At 30.3% G+C, this 20,122-nt stretch overlaps 1 protein-coding gene across 1 annotated transcript in view; it reads right to left on the reverse strand.

The window, feature by feature from the left end:
- Positions 1-20,122, reverse strand: part of sm (heterogeneous nuclear ribonucleoprotein L) — a 500,688-nt gene that overhangs the window by 416,951 nt on the left and 63,615 nt on the right. The window contains exon 3 of the mRNA XM_076406872.1: positions 792-879. Coding sequence (XP_076262987.1) covers positions 792-879 — 88 coding nt within the window. The remainder of the gene's footprint in view (positions 1-791; positions 880-20,122) is intronic.

Genomic DNA, 20,122 nt, shown 5'->3' on the forward strand with positions numbered 1-20,122 from the left:
ACTCAGCGGAAATCGCTTCAATGGTAGCGGGATTTTTACCCCACCTTATAGAAGGATGTATTAAAATAAGAGAATAGAAAATAAAAACTATCTGAAATAAAAGGCCGAATTATTAGTATAAGAGAAAATTAGAGATATATCAATAGTTTATAAAGTGAAATGATGAAATTCAGTGAAATTTTGATTAATGAACTTATGTTATAGGAAGACCTTAAAGAATACTAAAGTTTTCAATTTCGTTCGAATTTTCTAACGAAGACCTGAAGACGTTAGGCATACGGAATATAATTCAGTCCATATAACTTGAAGCAAAACCAGTCAAACAAAACACGTAAGAACTGCGAAAACAATAATATTAATATTCATATCTAAATTAGTTAATATCGCCTGCTAATGTATCATGTATTAGCAAGCTTATTAAATGCGATTGATATTAACTAAAATATCAGCCCATATAGAGATTTAATGGCAAAATGCTAAAACACTATAATTCCATTACAGACAAGATCAGTCCAATTATCTCCGTAATTAAATCACACTGATTAATATAACTAGATATGGGCAGAGTATCGACATCCATATAAATCGATAAACACGTCAGAACGCATTCAATGTATAGTAAAAACAAGAGTGAAAAAGAAGTTTCTTAAGATAAATGACCAGTTGATACACATACCGCCATTTTCTGCGTTAATTAGTTTGTAAAATAATATAGTGAATATTTTGATGTGGTTTCAAATTTTAAAATATAAAAGTCACTCGCAAGACGATAAAATTAGTTTGAAAAGGATATTCAACCATTGCCTGGACACCATTTTTCTTGAAGATTACTATTCTAAGGACTTGTCCACTGGACTGACAGATTGTGTGTAGTACATCCTGAAAAAGAAAAACAAGTATTAATACTTAGAAAATATAAACATTTTTAATAATAAAATATTCACAGAGATATTAGTGTCAAACCTCCACTGCAATAAATGGATTCTATATAGAAAACTTTACTTTTCTCGGAAGAATTTTTGGAAAATATTTAAAATATTTTGATCACAAAATCGCATATCTATCATGCATCCAGAAGACACCAAATGAAATGACTCATTGGGTGCAAATGCAAGCTAACATATAAATAATAAGGTATTTACATACGTATCAATATTTACACGCACTTGGTCATATGCAATCCAGCTATCGGGTACTACTTGCGAGTCTAAGTAACCATCATCAACGGTTCCAAAATTTAGATTTTTTTAGACATTTAGAACCCACAATGAGTGTAATTCAATGTGCTTGTTAATCAGATAAAGGTGTGATGATGGTGACTAAAACTGTTTAACGCCATCCAACCTGATTGATGGACAAATACAGACATTAGAGTTAAGATTTAGAATAAGATAATTTACATAGGAAAACACTTAATGAATGAACTTAACGAACAGTTACCATAAGAAATACTTATTGCTGGCAAATTGTTGATTCACTAAAGGTAATAATGAAAAAACTTCTTTCTCTTCTGAAAACAGGCTATGGAAATTAATGCTATCAGATTTAGTTCAATATTAGTTAAGTTCTGCAGTTAAACTTGAACCAACTTTAATTTTAAAGAATGAGAATGATGGTCTATTAATGAACAAACATCTTAAATTGTGGATATAAGTTATAAAATATGAAAGGGTCTTAAACAAATAAAAACTATTAATTTACTTAAAAACTGTTTCACTCAAAGAAAGACGGCGTTTCACGAGTTATCGCTGTTTGTTTCTGTTTGTAGGACAGTAAAGGCACCAAAAACTACTATAAAGTGAAACATTGGCCAAAAAGAACTGACTTTGGTTCTGAATCAAACGTTAAATATAAACCTCGTATTCCACAAAAAATGTGATTCTTTCACCTTTACATATAAAATTTGTTGAAAAATGTTGTCAAGGGAAAACTGCTTTCTCTAAATTAAGTGACGCTAAATTAAAATAAGGCATTTTTCTTCTTTCACAAATAAGAAAACTTACAAAAATACAATTAATTCAACGAAAATGTTCCCCGGAAATAGTTAGCGGCTTGGTTATTTCTAAAGAAAGTAATTCATGGATTTTTAGGCAATCTTAATACCAAAACAATATCGAGTTTTTAGTGAATGAATTATTAAAAAAATTTAAAAGGATCGGGTGTAGAATGCTTTAAAACACATTTCTCAGATCCCCTTTTGGATTTTCCCCCCAAATCTTGAAATGGTGAGTGAGGAACAAGGCGGACGCTTTCACCAGGATATAAAAAAGACAGAAGGGCGTCATCAAAGAAGATGGAATGCTAAAATGTTAGCAGATTATTGCCGGTTTGTAATGGAAGAGGATTCTACTGTTCACAAGAGAAAAAGTTAGTATTTTCTTTCACAATATATGGCTCATTTTGTTTCTTTGTCTATTTATAAATACATATTACTATTTTTTTATAAAATTAATAACATAAATAAATAAATATGACTTAAAATTTTCATACTGTCTTTATTTAACGATGGTACATTAATTTGTCATAACTTTAAAATGGTATGTGTTACAAAAAATCCGTTTAAGTTTTTGTATTCAGCAGGTACAATCTGACATGTAATGTTATAGAACAAAAAAAAATGTCACAGAGTGTGATAATCTGTAAAATGGTTCACTTCCTTTAAATATTTGAAAATTTACTGATGTGTAGCTAAGATAGAATGCGTTGACGATCGAAAACATGGACATAGATGTACAGAGCAAAATATTGTAAAATAATATTTGTAAACCTAATATATGCGGAATAAAAATCAATATCGGTAACCTGAAAAGCGTACAAATTAAATCAAACCATGAGTTAAAAGTTATTAACGAAAAAATGCATTTCAATGATCTTGTCACGGTAGTTACATAAAACGTGTTATTGAAAACGCCGATAACAGTTATTGGCTCGCCACCTTATTTCGTCTCGAGCAACAAACTCGATTAAGCCGTAACCATTATTTTATCATCGTCTTTCAAAAATAATTCCACACAGGCACGCTGAAACTCGCATACGCGGCCTTAAACTTAAATAAGAGTTACCTCACGGTCCGCGTTAACTTTTAATCCGAGACATCGAAGCCGGCGCTTTGATGAAAATTAACGAGCTCCACAATTCCCCTAAGTAGTTGCTCCGGGAGAATGTAATTCGGGAACGTACATAAATTATATCCGGTGTGTTTTGAATTTCCCTAATTGCCCATTTCATCATTCTAATCTTATTCCTATTCAATTCGGTTTTATCAAAGATATATAGTTGTTAAGAGCAGTTAAGAACAGTTTTAACTCGTCACAATCAATCCGCGACAAAACTTTAGCACAATTTAACAATCGATCAAAAATTAGTTAAAACTAGCGTTGGGAACTATCGACGGAAAACAGTCGAAGCAGTCGATAGTCGCAAAACAGTCGATAGTCAAAAAACTAGCGACTGAAAACAGTAACTGCTATTTTCAGTCAAAAGTACGGTTCTTGTCAAGGTCGCGGCTAGAACGACAGAGCCAGAACGTAAAAAAGTCAGTAGAACCAAAAATAGTAACTAAAAGTACACGACTGAAACAATCGATAGTAAATAGTAACAAAATCAGTCGTATCGAAAATAGTCACTGGTAAAAAGTAGTAAAATCAGACTAACCAAAAATAGAGACTGAAACAGTCGATAGTAAAAAGTAGTCAATTACTAAACAGTCGATAGTAGATTTCAGTCGATAGTTCCCAACACTATTAAAAACCTAAATAAAACACTGTCGAAGAGACTGATTGAAGTTGTGAAACATAGAGGTGGACCCACTACTCAAATAAACTTGAATTTTACTCAATTGAACTTGAATTTTAAATATTGATCAGTTCTATTATTTTTTTACCTGACTATGGTATAGTTTTGTCGCGTCGTTCAAGTTGTCACGACTAGGTAAAATGCATAACAAACGTATAAATAAACAAAAGATGTCTGTAATTTTTACATGAATCTAAAAGCTAAAAATCAATTTTTATTAAGAGTTCAAACGAAAAATCTCTAGAGTGTTAAAGTTTTGTCGAGGACTGATATTAACCAGTTGAAACCGCAATAGATATATTTTTCTTGCCTTCAATCATCTAAAGAAAGATAAATTATGAAAATGAAAACTAATTATGCCAACGTTTTATTTTTACCATTCAAAACAATAGTTGATTTTATTTTGAATATCATCGATGAGCTCAGTTCGAAGCGACACACTAGACGCTTAATGAACCGTGTGAATAGAAGCTGCATCATCGTCATTATCAATCCACCATCCACCAAAATACATTATGATTTTGATCCATATCCTCAAATATGTATTCTAGTTTGTTCTTCAACTGTGCACTATATCGCCAAGAGCTTAGTTATTATCAGTATGAATCAATATAGGGCTATCTCATCAACTAACAGCAAATATGTTATAAATAAGCTTTTCTGTAGCACCATTACCTTTTTAAATGCTCTCGAAAACTACGGTATTTCCATCTTGCTATTCTTTGATCTTGGTATGATGTTTTGCTCACACACAAATGTTCTAATTTAATAGAAGTTAATTTGGCATAATTTAGCAGATGCTGGATTTTCTCTTGTTAGAACATTTTGTTAGGCCAATATTATCAACTAACCCTGGATAAATTAACCTCACAGTACCGTCCACAGAATATAGAAATTTATTTCCAGAATTACAAAGCAAATCGCAAAAAACAGGTCAGATATGAAATTATTATATCAAATAAGTCAGAGGTTCCAAAATAAAGTAATAACAGAATAACAGAAATAAAGTAAATCAAATTATAAAATAAATACTTTACAAAAACAAGATCAAGAAATGAACTATGAGATGGTCATGTTGCTGATGTCTAATTGCAATCTTGAAACAAAAAAAAGTATTCCTATTTATACTTAGAAAATGTCAATTGAAAAATACATTACAGTTGTTCATTCTGTTGGCAAAAAGTGATGAAAAACATTTTGAAAAATTCATTACTATAGAAATCACGGGAAAAAAACTGAAAACTCATACATTTTAAGATATATGAAATAAATTCTTCCATAATTGTTGGTATGAAACTCTATTCATAATGATGTACGAACAACAAGTCTCACATAACCTTGCAAAAACATTTACTTGTGTCCATTTAAACGACTGAAAAACAATAGGCCATGCCAGTAAATTTATTACCACCTGTCAACAAAACCTTACCTTCATTTACAGATAACCATCAGAATTAATGAAGAAACACGATACGTATCAACCTTGGTCAGAATTCTGTACAATATTTAAAAATATGCTTGTTCAAAAAATGTTTCACACACATATCATTCGCGAAAATGTAGACATTAAATAATAAAAACTCACCATTCTTCTACGATATAAGTCTCATCAGTCGCTGAAATAATCTAACATAATCCTTCATCAATCATCTGCGAAAATCTGGCTTTTCTTGACAACCAAAAGAAAAGAAAACAAAACAACAAAAGAACTGAAAGTTTAGTGGTCTCAGGAAAGATTCAGATCTAAATCATTTCGTAAAATATGTTATATTAAAGATTTACTCTCACTCTGTTAGATGTTTTAGTCTCCAAATGTTAGTATATATCAACTAATAGACATTTCTAGTTCTTCACCAAGACTTTCACATTCATATTTTATGGAATATTAAATAATATATTCTTGTAATTATACAAGTAAAATAAGTAAGTGAAAAAAAGTCAACCTAACAGCCGCTCTTCAGTGTATTATAACAGCAATTAATAAAATGAACAACTAGCAAACTGAATGATATTAAAAACTTTACTATGATCATATTAAAGTTAGAGTCCATATATAAAATTAGCTACGGCTTCGAACTATACACCTGTTAATATTATTTGTCGTAACGTTAATTAACTCAATTTGAATAAATTGAAGTATTTTTCACGCTTATCCATGAATTAACAAAATTACTCTAAATTGTTATTAATACCGAACTAGCACGAACTAAACTAATATATGGCATCATACGTGCTATAAAAATAGTTTATTCAATTTATAACGTATACATTCATAATGTTATTTGCTCATATTTCGTATTTTCTGTGACATATAACAAAATTGGTGAGATATGATCTAATAGCTTATAACTGAACGATTACCAACAACTTAAAATAAATAATAATTGACTTATAAGATAGACAGGTAGATATTTTAGACCTTTTTAGAGAGGATAAAAAGGTTTTGCTTATATAAAGACTGAATACTGTTGCGTGAATCTATGTTTTCAGCTCTTTAGTACCCTTTCAGAGGGAAGAAGTACAACACAGATATTTAGTATAAGACAAATGGTGGAAAAGTCCATCCAGCTATATCTAACTTTAATTGATTGGATTTAAGACGGTAAGAAGAGAAACATTATAGGTTATACTATAACAAAGAGGTGTAAGAAATAACACTATAAGAGTAGTTCAAGAAATATACGGGAGGAAGATTCAATTTTACTGATAGACATGTTCTTCTACAAAGGGTGAATGTCACATGGGCAGATTTTGTCTCATTTGCTTTTTCAACCACAATTCGACTTTGTTAAGATGATGTTGGAGGTTTCTTGTGTCTGATATTGGATCCTCGTTTGATGATAGTTTGAAATGTATAAATGAATGCATGCCAACCGAACACCCTAGTATTAATACTTATCATAACAAAATTGATTTCATTTATTTACGATGTAAACATAGAGTAAAAGGTAGAAGGAGACACTGGTCAATAACCTCTTTCATTCTCTCAAAATATATTACACCAAACTGTTGATTGTCAACTAAATGTTACTCCGAAATCAGGCGAATAAATCTGGTAGCTTTACCGTAAACACAACCGGCAGTAACCCTTATTTTGTCTAATATGCAAATGTTATGCCAGGCGAGATGAAACGGATAACGCAACACGTCAAAAATATTTGCAGTGTCCTTCTCAGAAGATATCTGACTTTACCCAGTCCTGGCTTACCTGCCTGTTTTATGTAGAGGCAATTTGCAACCGAAATTTATAGCTTTGCTTGGAGGATAATTGTAATCTTGGTTTAGATGATTTCTAATCATGTAATAATTAGGTAAATAAGGTCACAGTAAATACATAACTTTTTTAAAATAAATATCAGAAAAAAAGCCTAATTACATTTATGTTTTAATAGTACTTTTATGAGGACTTCTGATTGAAAACTGGCTCAAGTAAATTTCACAGGTCTCTTTTGAAATCAGCTTTACACCATAGAGATTTTACACAGACTGGAACAATATATATATATATATATATATATATATATATATATATATATATATATATATATATATATATATATATATAATTGTAATATAGATATATTACACTATGGAAAGTGTATTTAAAAAAATAAGTGGATTTAACTTAATGTCGTATACCTCAAAAACTCTTAGAGCAATTTAGTCGTGAAAATTCACCATTGTTTGCCATTTTCAATTTTTCTGTTGCCACTTTCGTTGAAATAATCGCAGTTTAATGGAAATTACAAGGATTGTAGAGAATTTTACGCTGAATCGAATGGTAGTATAGCGATTTTCGTATGACCTTTAGTTTCTATCTTACACAATGAAAAGTGTATTTTGAAAAAATTAGTGGTTTTCACTTAATGTCCCATATCTTAAAAACTGTAAGTTCTAGAGCAATTTAACCTGGATTTTCGTTTCTTACATCCCAAAATAAACATGTTTTGACAGTTTTAACTTTATCCGTGAGGTAAATATTTTTAACACTTTTTCCATACATATAATCGTGAAAATTAGCGATTTTTTACCATTTTCAATTTTTCTGTTGCCACTTTCGTTGAAATAATCACAGTTTAATGGAAATTACAAGGATTGTAGAGAATTTTACGCTGAATCGAATGGTAGTATAGCGATTTTCGTATGACCTTTAGTTTCTATCTTACACAATGAAAAGTGTATTTTGAAAAAATGAGTGGTTTTCACTTAATGTCCCATATCTTAAAAACTGTAAGTTCTAGAGCAATTTAACCTGGATTTTCGTTTCTTACATCCCAAAATAAACATGTTTTGACAGTTTTAACTTTATCCGTGAGGTAAATATTTTTAACACTTTTTCCATACATATAATCGTGAAAATTAGCGATTTTTTACCATTTTCAATTTTTCTGTTGCCACTTTCGTTGAAATAATCACAGTTTAATGGAAATTACAAGGATTGTAGAGAATTTTACGCTGAATCGAATGGTAGTATAGCGATTTTCGTATGACCTTTAGTTTCTATCTTACACAATGAAAAGTGTATTTTGAAAAAATAAGTGGTTTTCACTTAATGTCCCATATCTTAAAAACTGTAAGTTCTAGAGCAATTTAACCTGGATTTTCGTTTCTTTCATCCCAAAGTACACATGTTTTGACAGTTCTAACTTTATCCGTGAGGTAAATATTTTTAACACTTTTTCCATACATATAATCGTGAAAATTAGCGATTTTTTACCATTTTCAATTTTTCTGTTGCCACTTTCGTTGAAATAATCACAGTTTAATAGAAATTACAAGGATTGTAGAGAATTTTACGCTGAATCGAATGGTAGTATAGCGATTTTCGTATGACCTTTAGTTTCTATCTTACACAATGAAAAGTGTATTTTGAAAAAATAAGTGGTTTTCACTTAATGTCCCATATCTTAAAAACTGTAAGTTCTAGAGCAATTTAACCTGGATTTTCGTTTCATTCATCCCAAAGTACACATGTTTTGACAGTTCTAACTTTATCCGTGAGGTAAATATTTTTAACACTTTTTCCATACATATAATCGTGAAAATTAGCGATTTTTTACCATTTTCAATTTTTCTGTTGCCACTTTCGTTGAAATAATCACAGTTTAATGGAAATTACAAGGATTGTAGAGAATTTTACGCTGAATCGAATGGTAGTATAGCGATTTTCGTATGACCTTTAGTTTCTATCTTACACAATGAAAAGTGTATTTTGAAAAAATAAGTGGTTTTCACTTAATGTCCCATATCTTAAAAACTGTAAGTTCTAGAGCAATTGAACCTGGATTTTCGTTTCTTTCATCCCAAATTACACATGTTTTGACAGTTCTAACTTTATCCGTGAGGTAAATATTTTTAACACTTTTTCCATACATATAATCGTGAAAATTAGCGATTTTTTACCATTTTCAATTTTTCTGTTGCCACTTTCGTTGAAATAATCACAGTTTAATGGAAATTACAAGGATTGTAAAGAATTTTACGCTGAATCGAATGGTAGTATAGCGATTTTCGTATGACCTTTAGTTTCTATCTTACACAATGAAAAGTGTATTTTGAAAAAATAAGTGGTTTTCACTTAATGTCCCATATCTTAAAAACTGTAAGTTCTAGAGCAATTGAACCTGGATTTTCGTTTCTTTCATCCCAAAGTACACATGTTTTGACAGTTTTAACTTTATCCGTGAGGTAAATATTTTTAACACTTTTTCCATACATATAATCGTGAAAATTAGCGATTTTTTACCATTTTCAATTTTTCTGTTGCCACTTTCGTTGAAATAATCGCAGTTTAATGGAAATTACAAGGATTGTAGAGAATTTTAGGCTGAATCGAATGGTAGTATAGCGATTTTCGTATGACCTTTAGTTTCTATCTTACACAATGAAAAGTATATTTTGAAAAAATAAGTGGTTTTCACTTAATGTCGCATATCTTAAAAAATGTAAGTTCTAGAGCAATTTAACCAGGATTTTCGTTTCTTTCATCCCAAAGTACACATGTTTTGACAGTTTTAACTTTATCCGTGAGGTAAATATTTTTAACACTTTTTCCATACATATAATCGTGAAAATTAGCGATTTTTTACCATTTTCAATTTTTCTGTTGCCACTTTCGTTGAAATAATCACAGTTTAATGGAAATTACAAGGATTGTAGAGAATTTTACGCTGAATCGAATGGTAGTATAGCGATTTTCGTATGACCTTTAGTTTCTATCTTACACAATGAAAAGTGTATTTTGAAAAAATGAGTGGTTTTCACTTAATGTCCCATATCTTAAAAACTGTAAGTTCTAGAGCAATTTAACCTGGATTTTCGTTTCTTACATCCCAAAATAAACATGTTTTGACAGTTTTAACTTTATCCGTGAGGTAAATATTTTTAACACTTTTTCCATACATATAGTCGTGAAAATTAGCGATTTTTTGCCATTTTCAATTTTTCTGTTGCCACTTTCGTTGAAATAATCGCAGTTTAATGAAAACTACAAGGATAGTAGAGAATTTTACGCTGAATCGAATGGTAGTATAGCGATTTTCGTATGACCTTTAGTTTCTATGTTACACAATGAAAAGTGTATTTTGAAAAAATGAGTGGTTTTCACTTAATGTCCCATATCTTAAAAACTGTAAGTTCTAGAGCAATTTAACCTGGATTTTCGTTTCTTTCACCCCAAAATACATATGTTTTGACAGTTTTAGCTTTATCCGTGAGGTAAATATTTTTAACACTTTTTCCATACATATAGTCGTGAAAATTAGCGATTTTTTGCCATTTTCAATTTTTCTGTTGCCACTTTCGTTGAAATAATCGCAGTTTAATGAAAATTACAAGGATTGTAGAGAATTTTACGCTGAATCGAATGGTAGTATAGCGATTTTCGTATGACCTTTAGTTTCTATGTTACACAATGAAAAGTGTATTTTGAAAAAATGAGTGGTTTTCACTTAAAGTCCCATATCTTAAAAACTGTAAGTTCTAGAGCAATTTAACCTGGATTTTCGTTTCTTTCACCCCAAAATACATATGTTTTGACAGTTTTAGCTTTATCCGTGAGGTAAATATTTTTAACACTTTTTCCATACATATAGTCGTGAAAATTAGCGATTTTTTGCCATTTTCAATTTTTCTGTTGCCACTTTCGTTGAAATAATCGCAGTTTAATGAAAATTACAAGGATTGTAGAGAATTTTACGCTGAATAGAATGGTAGTATAGCGATTTTCGTATGACCTTTAGTTTCTATCTTACACAATGAAAAATACATTTTAAAAAAATTAGTTGTTTTCACTTAATGTCGCATATCTTAAAAACTGTAAGTTCTAGAGCAATTTAACCTGGATTTTCGTTTCTTTCACCCCAAAATACATATGTTTTGACAGTTTTAGCTTTATCCGTGAGGTAAATATTTTTAACACTTTTTCCATACATATAGTCGTGAAAATTAGCGATTTTTTGCCATTTTCAATTTTTCTGTTGCCACTTTCGTTGAAATAATCGCAGTTTAATGAAAACTACAAGGATAGTAGAGAATTTTACGCTGAATCGAATGGTAGTATAGCGATTTTCGTATGACCTTTAGTTTCTATCTTACACAATGAAAAGTGTATTTTGAAAAAATGAGTGGTTTTCACTTAATGTCCCATATCTTAAAAACTGTAAGTTCTAGAGCAATTTAACCTGGATTTTCGTTTCTTACATCCCAAAATAAACATGTTTTGACAGTTTTAACTTTATCCGTGAGGTAAATATTTTTAACACTTTTTCCATACATATAATCGTGAAAATTAGCGATTTTTTACCATTTTCAATTTTTCTGTTGCCACTTTCGTTGAAATAATCGCAGTTTAATGAAAATTACAAGGATTGTAGAGAATTTTACGCTGAATCGAATGGTAGTATAGCGATTTTCGTATGACCTTTAGTTTCTATCTTACACAATGAAAAATACATTTTAAAAAAATTAGTGGTTTTCACTTAATGTCGCATATCTTAAAAACTGTAAGTTCTAGAGCAATTTAACCTGGATTTTCGTTTCTTTCACCCCAAAATACATATGTTTTGAGAGTTTTAGCTTTATCCGTGAGGTAAATATTTTTAACACTTTTTCCATACATATAGTCGTGAAAATTAGCGATTTTTTGCCATTTTCAATTTTTCTGTTGCCACTTTCGTTGAAATAATCGCAGTTTAATGAAAACTACAAGGATTGTAGAGAATTTTACGCTGAATCGAATGGTAGTATAGCGATTTTCGTATGACCTTTAGTTTCTATCTTACACAATGAAAAGTGTATTTTGAAAAAATGAGTGGTTTTCACTTAATGTCCCATATCTTAAAAACTGTAAGTTCTAGAGCAATTTAACCTGGATTTTCGTTTCTTACATCCCAAAATAAACATGTTTTGACAGTTTTAACTTTATCCGTGAGGTAAATATTTTTAACACTTTTTCCATACATATAATCGTGAAAATTAGCGATTTTTTACCATTTTCAATTTTTCTGTTGCCACTTTCGTTGAAATAATCACAGTTTAATGGAAATTACAAGGATTGTAGAGAATTTTACGCTGAATCGAATGGTAGTATAGCGATTTTCGTATGACCTTTAGTTTCTATCTTACACAATGAAAAGTGTATTTTGAAAAAATGAGTGGTTTTCACTTAATGTCCCATATCTTAAAAACTGTAAGTTCTAGAGCAATTTAACCTGGATTTTCGTTTCTTTCACCCCAAAATACATATGTTTTGACAGTTTTAGCTTTATCCGTGAGGTAAATATTTTTAACACTTTTTCCATACATATAGTCGTGAAAATTAGCGATTTTTTGCCATTTTCAATTTTTCTGTTGCCACTTTCGTTGAAATAATCGCAGTTTAATGAAAATTACAAGGATTGTAGAGAATTTTACGCTGAATCGAATGGTAGTATAGCGATTTTCGTATGACCTTTAGTTTCTATGTTACACAATGAAAAGTGTATTTTGAAAAAATGAGTGGTTTTCACTTAATGTCCCATATCTTAAAAACTGTAAGTTCTAGAGCAATTTAACCTGGATTTTCGTTTCTTTCACCCCAAAATACATATGTTTTGACAGTTTTAGCTTTATCCGTGAGGTAAATATTTTTAACACTTTTTCCATACATATAGTCGTGAAAATTAGCGATTTTTTGCCATTTTCAATTTTTCTGTTGCCACTTTCGTTGAAATAATCGCAGTTTAATGAAAATTACAAGGATTGTAGAGAATTTTACGCTGAATCGAATGGTAGTATAGCGATTTTCGTATGACCTTTAGTTTCTATGTTACACAATGAAAAGTGTATTTTGAAAAAATGAGTGGTTTTCACTTAATGTCCCATATCTTAAAAACTGTAAGTTCTAGAGCAATTTAACCTGGATTTTCGTTTCTTTCACCCCAAAATACATATGTTTTGACAGTTTTAGCTTTATCCGTGAGGTAAATATTTTTAACACTTTTTCCATACATATAGTCGTGAAAATTAGCGATTTTTTGCCATTTTCAATTTTTCTGTTGCCACTTTCGTTGAAATAATCGCAGTTTAATGAAAATTACAAGGATTGTAGAGAATTTTACGCTGAATCGAATGGTAGTATAGCGATTTTCGTATGACCTTTAGTTTCTATCTTACACAATGAAAAATACATTTTAAAAAAATTAGTGGTTTTCACTTAATGTCGCATATCTTAAAAACTGTAAGTTCTAGAGCAATCTAACCTGGATTTTCGTTTCTTTCACCCCAAAATACATATGTTTTGACAGTTTTAGCTTTATCCGTGAGGTAAATATTTTTAACACTTTTTCCATACATATAGTCGTGAAAATTAGCGATTTTTTGCCATTTTCAATTTTTCTGTTGCCACTTTCGTTGAAATAATCGCAGTTTAATGAAAACTACAAGGATTGTAGAGAATTTTACGCTGAATCGAATGGTAGTATAGCGATTTTCGTATGACCTTTAGTTTCTATCTTACACAATGAAAAGTGTATTTTGAAAAAATGAGTGGTTTTCACTTAATGTCCCATATCTTAAAAACTGTAAGTTCTAGAGCAATTGAACCTGGATTTTCGTTTCTTTCATCCCAAATTACACATGTTTTGACAGTTCTAACTTTATCCGTGAGGTAAATATTTTTAACACTTTTTCCATACATATAATCGTGAAAATTAGCGATTTTTTACCATTTTCAATTTTTCTGTTGCCACTTTCGTTGAAATAATCACAGTTTAATGGAAATTACAAGGATTGTAGAGAATTTTACGCTGAATCGAATGGTAGTATAGCGATTTTCGTATGACCTTTAGTTTCTATCTTACACAATGAAAAGTGTATTTTGAAAAAATAAGTGGTTTTCACTTAATGTCCCATATCTTAAAAACTGTAAGTTCTAGAGCAATTTAACCTGGATTTTCGTTTCTTTCATCCCATAGTACACATGTTTTGACAGTTCTAACTTTATCCGTGAGGTAAATATTTTTAACACTTTTTCCATACATATAATCGTGAAAATTAGCGATTTTTTACCATTTTCAATTTTTCTGTTGCCATTTTCGTTGAAATAATCACAGTTTAATGGAAATTACAAGGATTGTAGAGAATTTTACGCTGAATCGAATGGTAGTATAGCGATTTTCGTATGACCTTTAGTTTCTATCTTACTCAATGAAAAGTGTATTTTGAAAAAATAAGTGGTTTTCACTTAATGTCCCATATCTTAAAAACTGTAAGTTCTAGAGCAATTGAACCTGGATTTTCGTTTCTTTCATCCCAAAGTACACATGTTTTGACAGTTTTAACTTTATCCGTGAGGTAAATATTTTTAACACTTTTTCCATACATATAATCGTGAAAATTAGCGATTTTTTACCATTTTCAATTTTTCTGTTGCCACTTTCGTTGAAATAATCGCAGTTTAATGGAAATTACAAGGATTGTAGAGAATTTTACGCTGAATCGAATGGTAGTATAGCGATTTTCGTATGACCTTTAGTTTCTATCTTACACAATGAAAAGTGTATTTTGAAAAAATAAGTGGTTTTCACTTAATGTCCCATATCTTAAAAACTGTAAGTTCTAGAGCAATTTAACCTGGATTTTCGTTTCTTACATCCCAAAATAAACATGTTTTGACAGTTTTAACTTTATCCGTGAGGTAAATATTTTTAACACTTTTTCCATACATATAATCGTGAAAATTAGCGATTTTTTACCATTTTCAATTTTTCTGTTGCCACTTTCGTTGAAATAATCACAGTTTAATGGAAATTACAAGGATTGTAGAGAATTTTACGCTGAATCGAATGGTAGTATAGCGATTTTCGTATGACCTTTAGTTTCTATCTTACACAATGAAAAGTGTATTTTGAAAAAATAAGTGGTTTTCACTTAATGTCCCATATCTTAAAAACTGTAAGTTCTAGAGCAATTTAACCTGGATTTTCGTTTCTTTCACCCCAAAATACATATGTTTTGACAGTTTTAGCTTTATCCGTGAGGTAAATATTTTTAACACTTTTTCCATACATATAGTCGTGAAAATTAGCGATTTTTTGCCATTTTCAATTTTTCTGTTGCCACTTTCGTTGAAATAATCGCAGTTTAATGAAAATTACAAGGATTGTAGAGAATTTTACGCTGAATCGAATGGTAGTATAGCGATTTTCGTATGACCTTTAGTTTCTATGTTAGACAATGAAAAGTGTATTTTGAAAAAATGAGTGGTTTTCACTTAATGTCCCATATCTTAAAAACTGTAAGTTCTAGAGCAATTTAACCTGGATTTTCGTTTCTTTCACCCCAAAATACATATGTTTTGACAGTTTTAGCTTTATCCGTGAGGTAAATATTTTTAACACTTTTTCCATACATATAGTCGTGAAAATTAGCGATTTTTTGCCATTTTCAATTTTTCTGTTGCCACTTTCGTTGAAATAATCGCAGTTTAATGAAAATTACAAGGATTGTAGAGAATTTTACGCTGAATAGAATGGTAGTATAGCGATTTTCGTATGACCTTTAGTTTCTATCTTACACAATGAAAAATACATTTTAAAAAAATTAGTGGTTTTCACTTAATGTCGCATATCTTAAAAACTGTAAGTTCTAGAGCAATTTAACCTGGATTTTCGTTTCTTTCACCCCAAAATACATATGTTTTGACAGTTTTAGCTTTATCCGTGAGGTAAATATTTTTAACACTTTTTCCATACATATAGTCGTGAAAATTAGCGATTTTTTGCCATTTTCAATTTTTCTGTTGCCACTTTCGTTGAAATAATCGCAGTTTAATGGAAATTACAAGGATTGTAGAGAATTTTACGCTGAATCGAATGATAGTATAGCGATTTTCGTATGACCTTTAGTTTCTATGTTACACAATCGAAAGTGTATTTTGAAAAAATGAGTGGTTTTCACTTAATGTCCCATATCTTAAAAACTGTAAGTTCTAGAGCAATTTAACCTGGATTTTCGTTTCTTTCATCCCAAAATACACATGTTTTGACAGTTTTAACTTTATCCGTGAGGTAAATATTTTTAACACTTTTTCCATACATATAATCGTGAAAATTAGCGATTTTTTACCATTTTCAATTTTTCTGTTGCCACTTTCGTTGAAATAATCACAGTTTAATGGAAATTACAAGGATTGTAGAGAATTTTACGCTGAATCGAATGGTAGTATAGCGATTTTCGTATGACCTTTAGTTTCTATCTTACACAATGAAAAGTGTATTTTGAAAAAATAAGTGGTTTTCACTTAATGTCCCATATCTTAAAAACTGTAAGTTCTAGAGCAATTTAACCTGGATTTTCGTTTCTTTCATCCCATAGTACACATGTTTTGACAGTTCTAACTTTATCCGTGAGGTAAATATTTTTAACACTTTTTCCATACATATAATCGTGAAAATTAGCGATTTTTTACCATTTTCAATTTTTCTGTTGCCATTTTCGTTGAAATAATCACAGTTTAATGGAAATTACAAGGATTGTAGAGAATTTTACGCTGAATCGAATGGTAGTATAGCGATTTTCGTATGACCTTTAGTTTCTATCTTACTCAATGAAAAGTGTATTTTGAAAAAATAAGTGGTTTTCACTTAATGTCCCATATCTTAAAAACTGTAAGTTCTAGAGCAATTGAACCTGGATTTTCGTTTCTTTCATCCCAAAGTACACATGTTTTGACAGTTTTAACTTTATCCGTGAGGTAAATATTTTTAACACTTTTTCCATACATATAATCGTGAAAATTAGCGATTTTTTACCATTTTCAATTTTTCTGTTGCCACTTTCGTTGAAATAATCGCAGTTTAATGGAAATTACAAGGATTGTAGAGAATTTTACGCTGAATCGAATGGTAGTATAGCGATTTTCGTATGACCTTTAGTTTCTATCTTACACAATGAAAAGTGTATTTTGAAAAAATGAGTGGTTTTCACTTAATGTCCCATATCTTAAAAACTGTAAGTTCTAGAGCAATTTAACCTGGATTTTCGTTTCTTTCATCCCAAAATACACATGTTTTGACAGTTTTAACTTTATCCGTGAGGTAAATATTTTTAACACTTTTTCCATACATATAGTCGTGAAAATTAGCGAATTTTTGCCATTTTCAATTTTTCTTTTGCCACTTTCGTTGAAATAATCGCAGTTTAATGAAAATTACAAGGATTGTAGAGAATTTTACGCTGAATCGAATGGTGGTATAGCGATTTTCGTATGACCTTTAGTTTCTATGTTACACAATGAAAAGTGTATTTTGAAAAAATGAGTGGTTTTCACTTAATGTCCCATATCTTAAAAACTGTAAGTTCTAGAGCAATTTAACCTGGATTTTCGTTTCTTTCACCCCAAAATACATATGTTTTGACAGTTTTAGCTTTATCCGTGAGGTAAATATTTTTAACACTTTTTCCATACATATAGTCGTGAAAATTAGCGATTTTTTGCCATTTTCAATTTTTCTGTTGCCACTTTCGTTGAAATAATCGCAGTTTAATGAAAATTACAAGGATTGTAGAGAATTTTACGCTGAATCGAATGGTAGTATAGCGATTTTCGTATGACCTTTAGTTTCTATGTTAGACAATGAAAAGTGTATTTTGAAAAAATGAGTGGTTTTCACTTAATGTCCCATATCTTAAAAACTGTAAGTTCTAGAGCAATTTAACCTGGATTTTCGTTTCTTTCACCCCAAAATACATATGTTTTGACAGTTTTAGCTTTATCCGTGAGGTAAATATTTTTAACACTTTTTCCATACATATAGTCGTGAAAATTAGCGATTTTTTGCCATTTTCAATTTTTCTGTTGCCACTTTCGTTGAAATAATCGCAGTTTAATGAAAATTACAAGGATTCTAGAGAATTTTACGCTGAATCGAATGGTAGTATAGCGATTTTCGTATGACCTTTAGTTTCTATGTTACACAATGAAAAGTGTATTTTGAAAAAATGAGTGGTTTTCACTTAATGTCCCATATCTTAAAAACTGTAAGTTCTAGAGCAATTTAACCTGGATTTTCGTTTCTTTCACCCCAAAATACATATGTTTTGACAGTTTTAGCTTTATCCGTGAGGTAAATATTTTTAACACTTTTTCCATACATATAGTCGTGAAAATTAGCGATTTTTTGCCATTTTCAATTTTTCTGTTTCCACTTTCGTTGAAATAATCGCAGTTTAATGAAAATTACAAGGATTGTAGAGAATTTTACGCTGAATCGAATGGTAGTATAGCGATTTTCGTATGACCTTTAGTTTCTATGTTACACAATGAAAAGTGTATTTTGAAAAAATGAGTGGTTTTCACTTAATGTCGCGTATCTTAAAAACTGTAAGTTCTAGAGCAATTTAACCTGGATTTTCGTTTCTTTCACCCCAAAATACATATGTTTTGACAGTTTTAGCTTTATCCGTGAGGTAAATATTTTTAACACTTTTTCCATACATATAGTCGTGAAAATTAGCGATTTTTTGCCATTTTCAATTTTTCTGTTGCCACTTTCGTTGAAATAATCGCAGTTTAATGAAAATTACAAGGATTGTAGAGAATTTTACGCTGAATCGAATGGTAGTATAGCGATTTTCGTATGACCTTTAGTTTCTATGTTACACGATGAAAAGTGTATTTTGAAAAAATGAGTGGTTTTCACTTAATGTCCCATATCTTAAAAACTGTAAGTTCTAGAGCAATTTAACCTGGATTTTCGTTTCTTACATCCCAAAATAAACATGTTTTGACAGTTTTAACTTTATCCGTGAGGTAAATATTTTTAACACTTTTTCCATACAGTCGTGAAAATTAGCGATTTTTTGCCATTTTCAATTTTTCTGTTGCCACTTTCGTTGAAATAATCGCAGTTTAATGGAAATTACAAGGATTGTAGAGAATTTTACGCTGAATCGAATGGTAGTATAGCGATTTTCGTATGACCTTTAGTTTCTATCTTACACAATGAAAAGTGTATTTTGAAAAAATGAGTGGTTTTCACTTAATGTCGCATATCTTAAAAATTGTAAGTTCTAGAGCAATTTAACCTGGATTTTCGTTTCTTTCAGCTCAAAATGCATATATTCTGACAGTTTTAACTTTATCCGTGAGGTAAATATTTTTAACACTTTTTCCGTACATTTAGTCGTGAAAATTAGCGATTTTTTGCCATTTTCAATTTTTCTGTTGCCACTTTCGTTGAAGTAATCGCAGTTTAATGGAAATTACAAGGATTGTAGAGAATTTTACGCTGAATCGAATGGTAGTATAGCGATTTTCGTATGACCTTTAGTTTCTATCTTACACAATGAAAAGTGTATTCTGAAAAAATGAGTGGTTTTCACTTAATGTCGCATATCTTAAAAACTGTAAGTTCTAGAGCAATTTAACCTGGATTTTCGTTTCTTTCACCTCAAAATGCATATATTCTGACAGTTTTAACTTTATCCGTGAGGTAAATATTTTTAACATTTTTTCCATACATATAGTCGTGAAAATTAACGATTTTTTGCCATTTTCAATTTTTCTGTTGCCACTTTCGTTGAAATAATCGCGATTTAATGAAAATTACAGGGATTGCAGAGAATTTTACGCTGAATCGAACGGTAGTATAGCGATTTTCGTATGACCTTTAGTTTCTATGTTACACAATGAAAAGTGTATTTTGAAAAAATGAGTGGTTTTCACTTAATGTCCCATATCTTAAAAACTGTAAGTTCTAGAGCAATTTAACCTGGATTTTCGTTTCTTTCACCCCAAAATACATATGTTTTGACAGTTTTAGCTTTATCCGTGAGGTAAATATTT

Source organism: Rhynchophorus ferrugineus, unplaced genomic scaffold (genome assembly GCF_030347505.1).
Source record: "Rhynchophorus ferrugineus isolate W39M unplaced genomic scaffold, kcgeb_rfMv2 rfM6, whole genome shotgun sequence".
Taxonomy (NCBI): Eukaryota; Metazoa; Arthropoda; class Insecta; order Coleoptera; family Curculionidae; genus Rhynchophorus; species Rhynchophorus ferrugineus.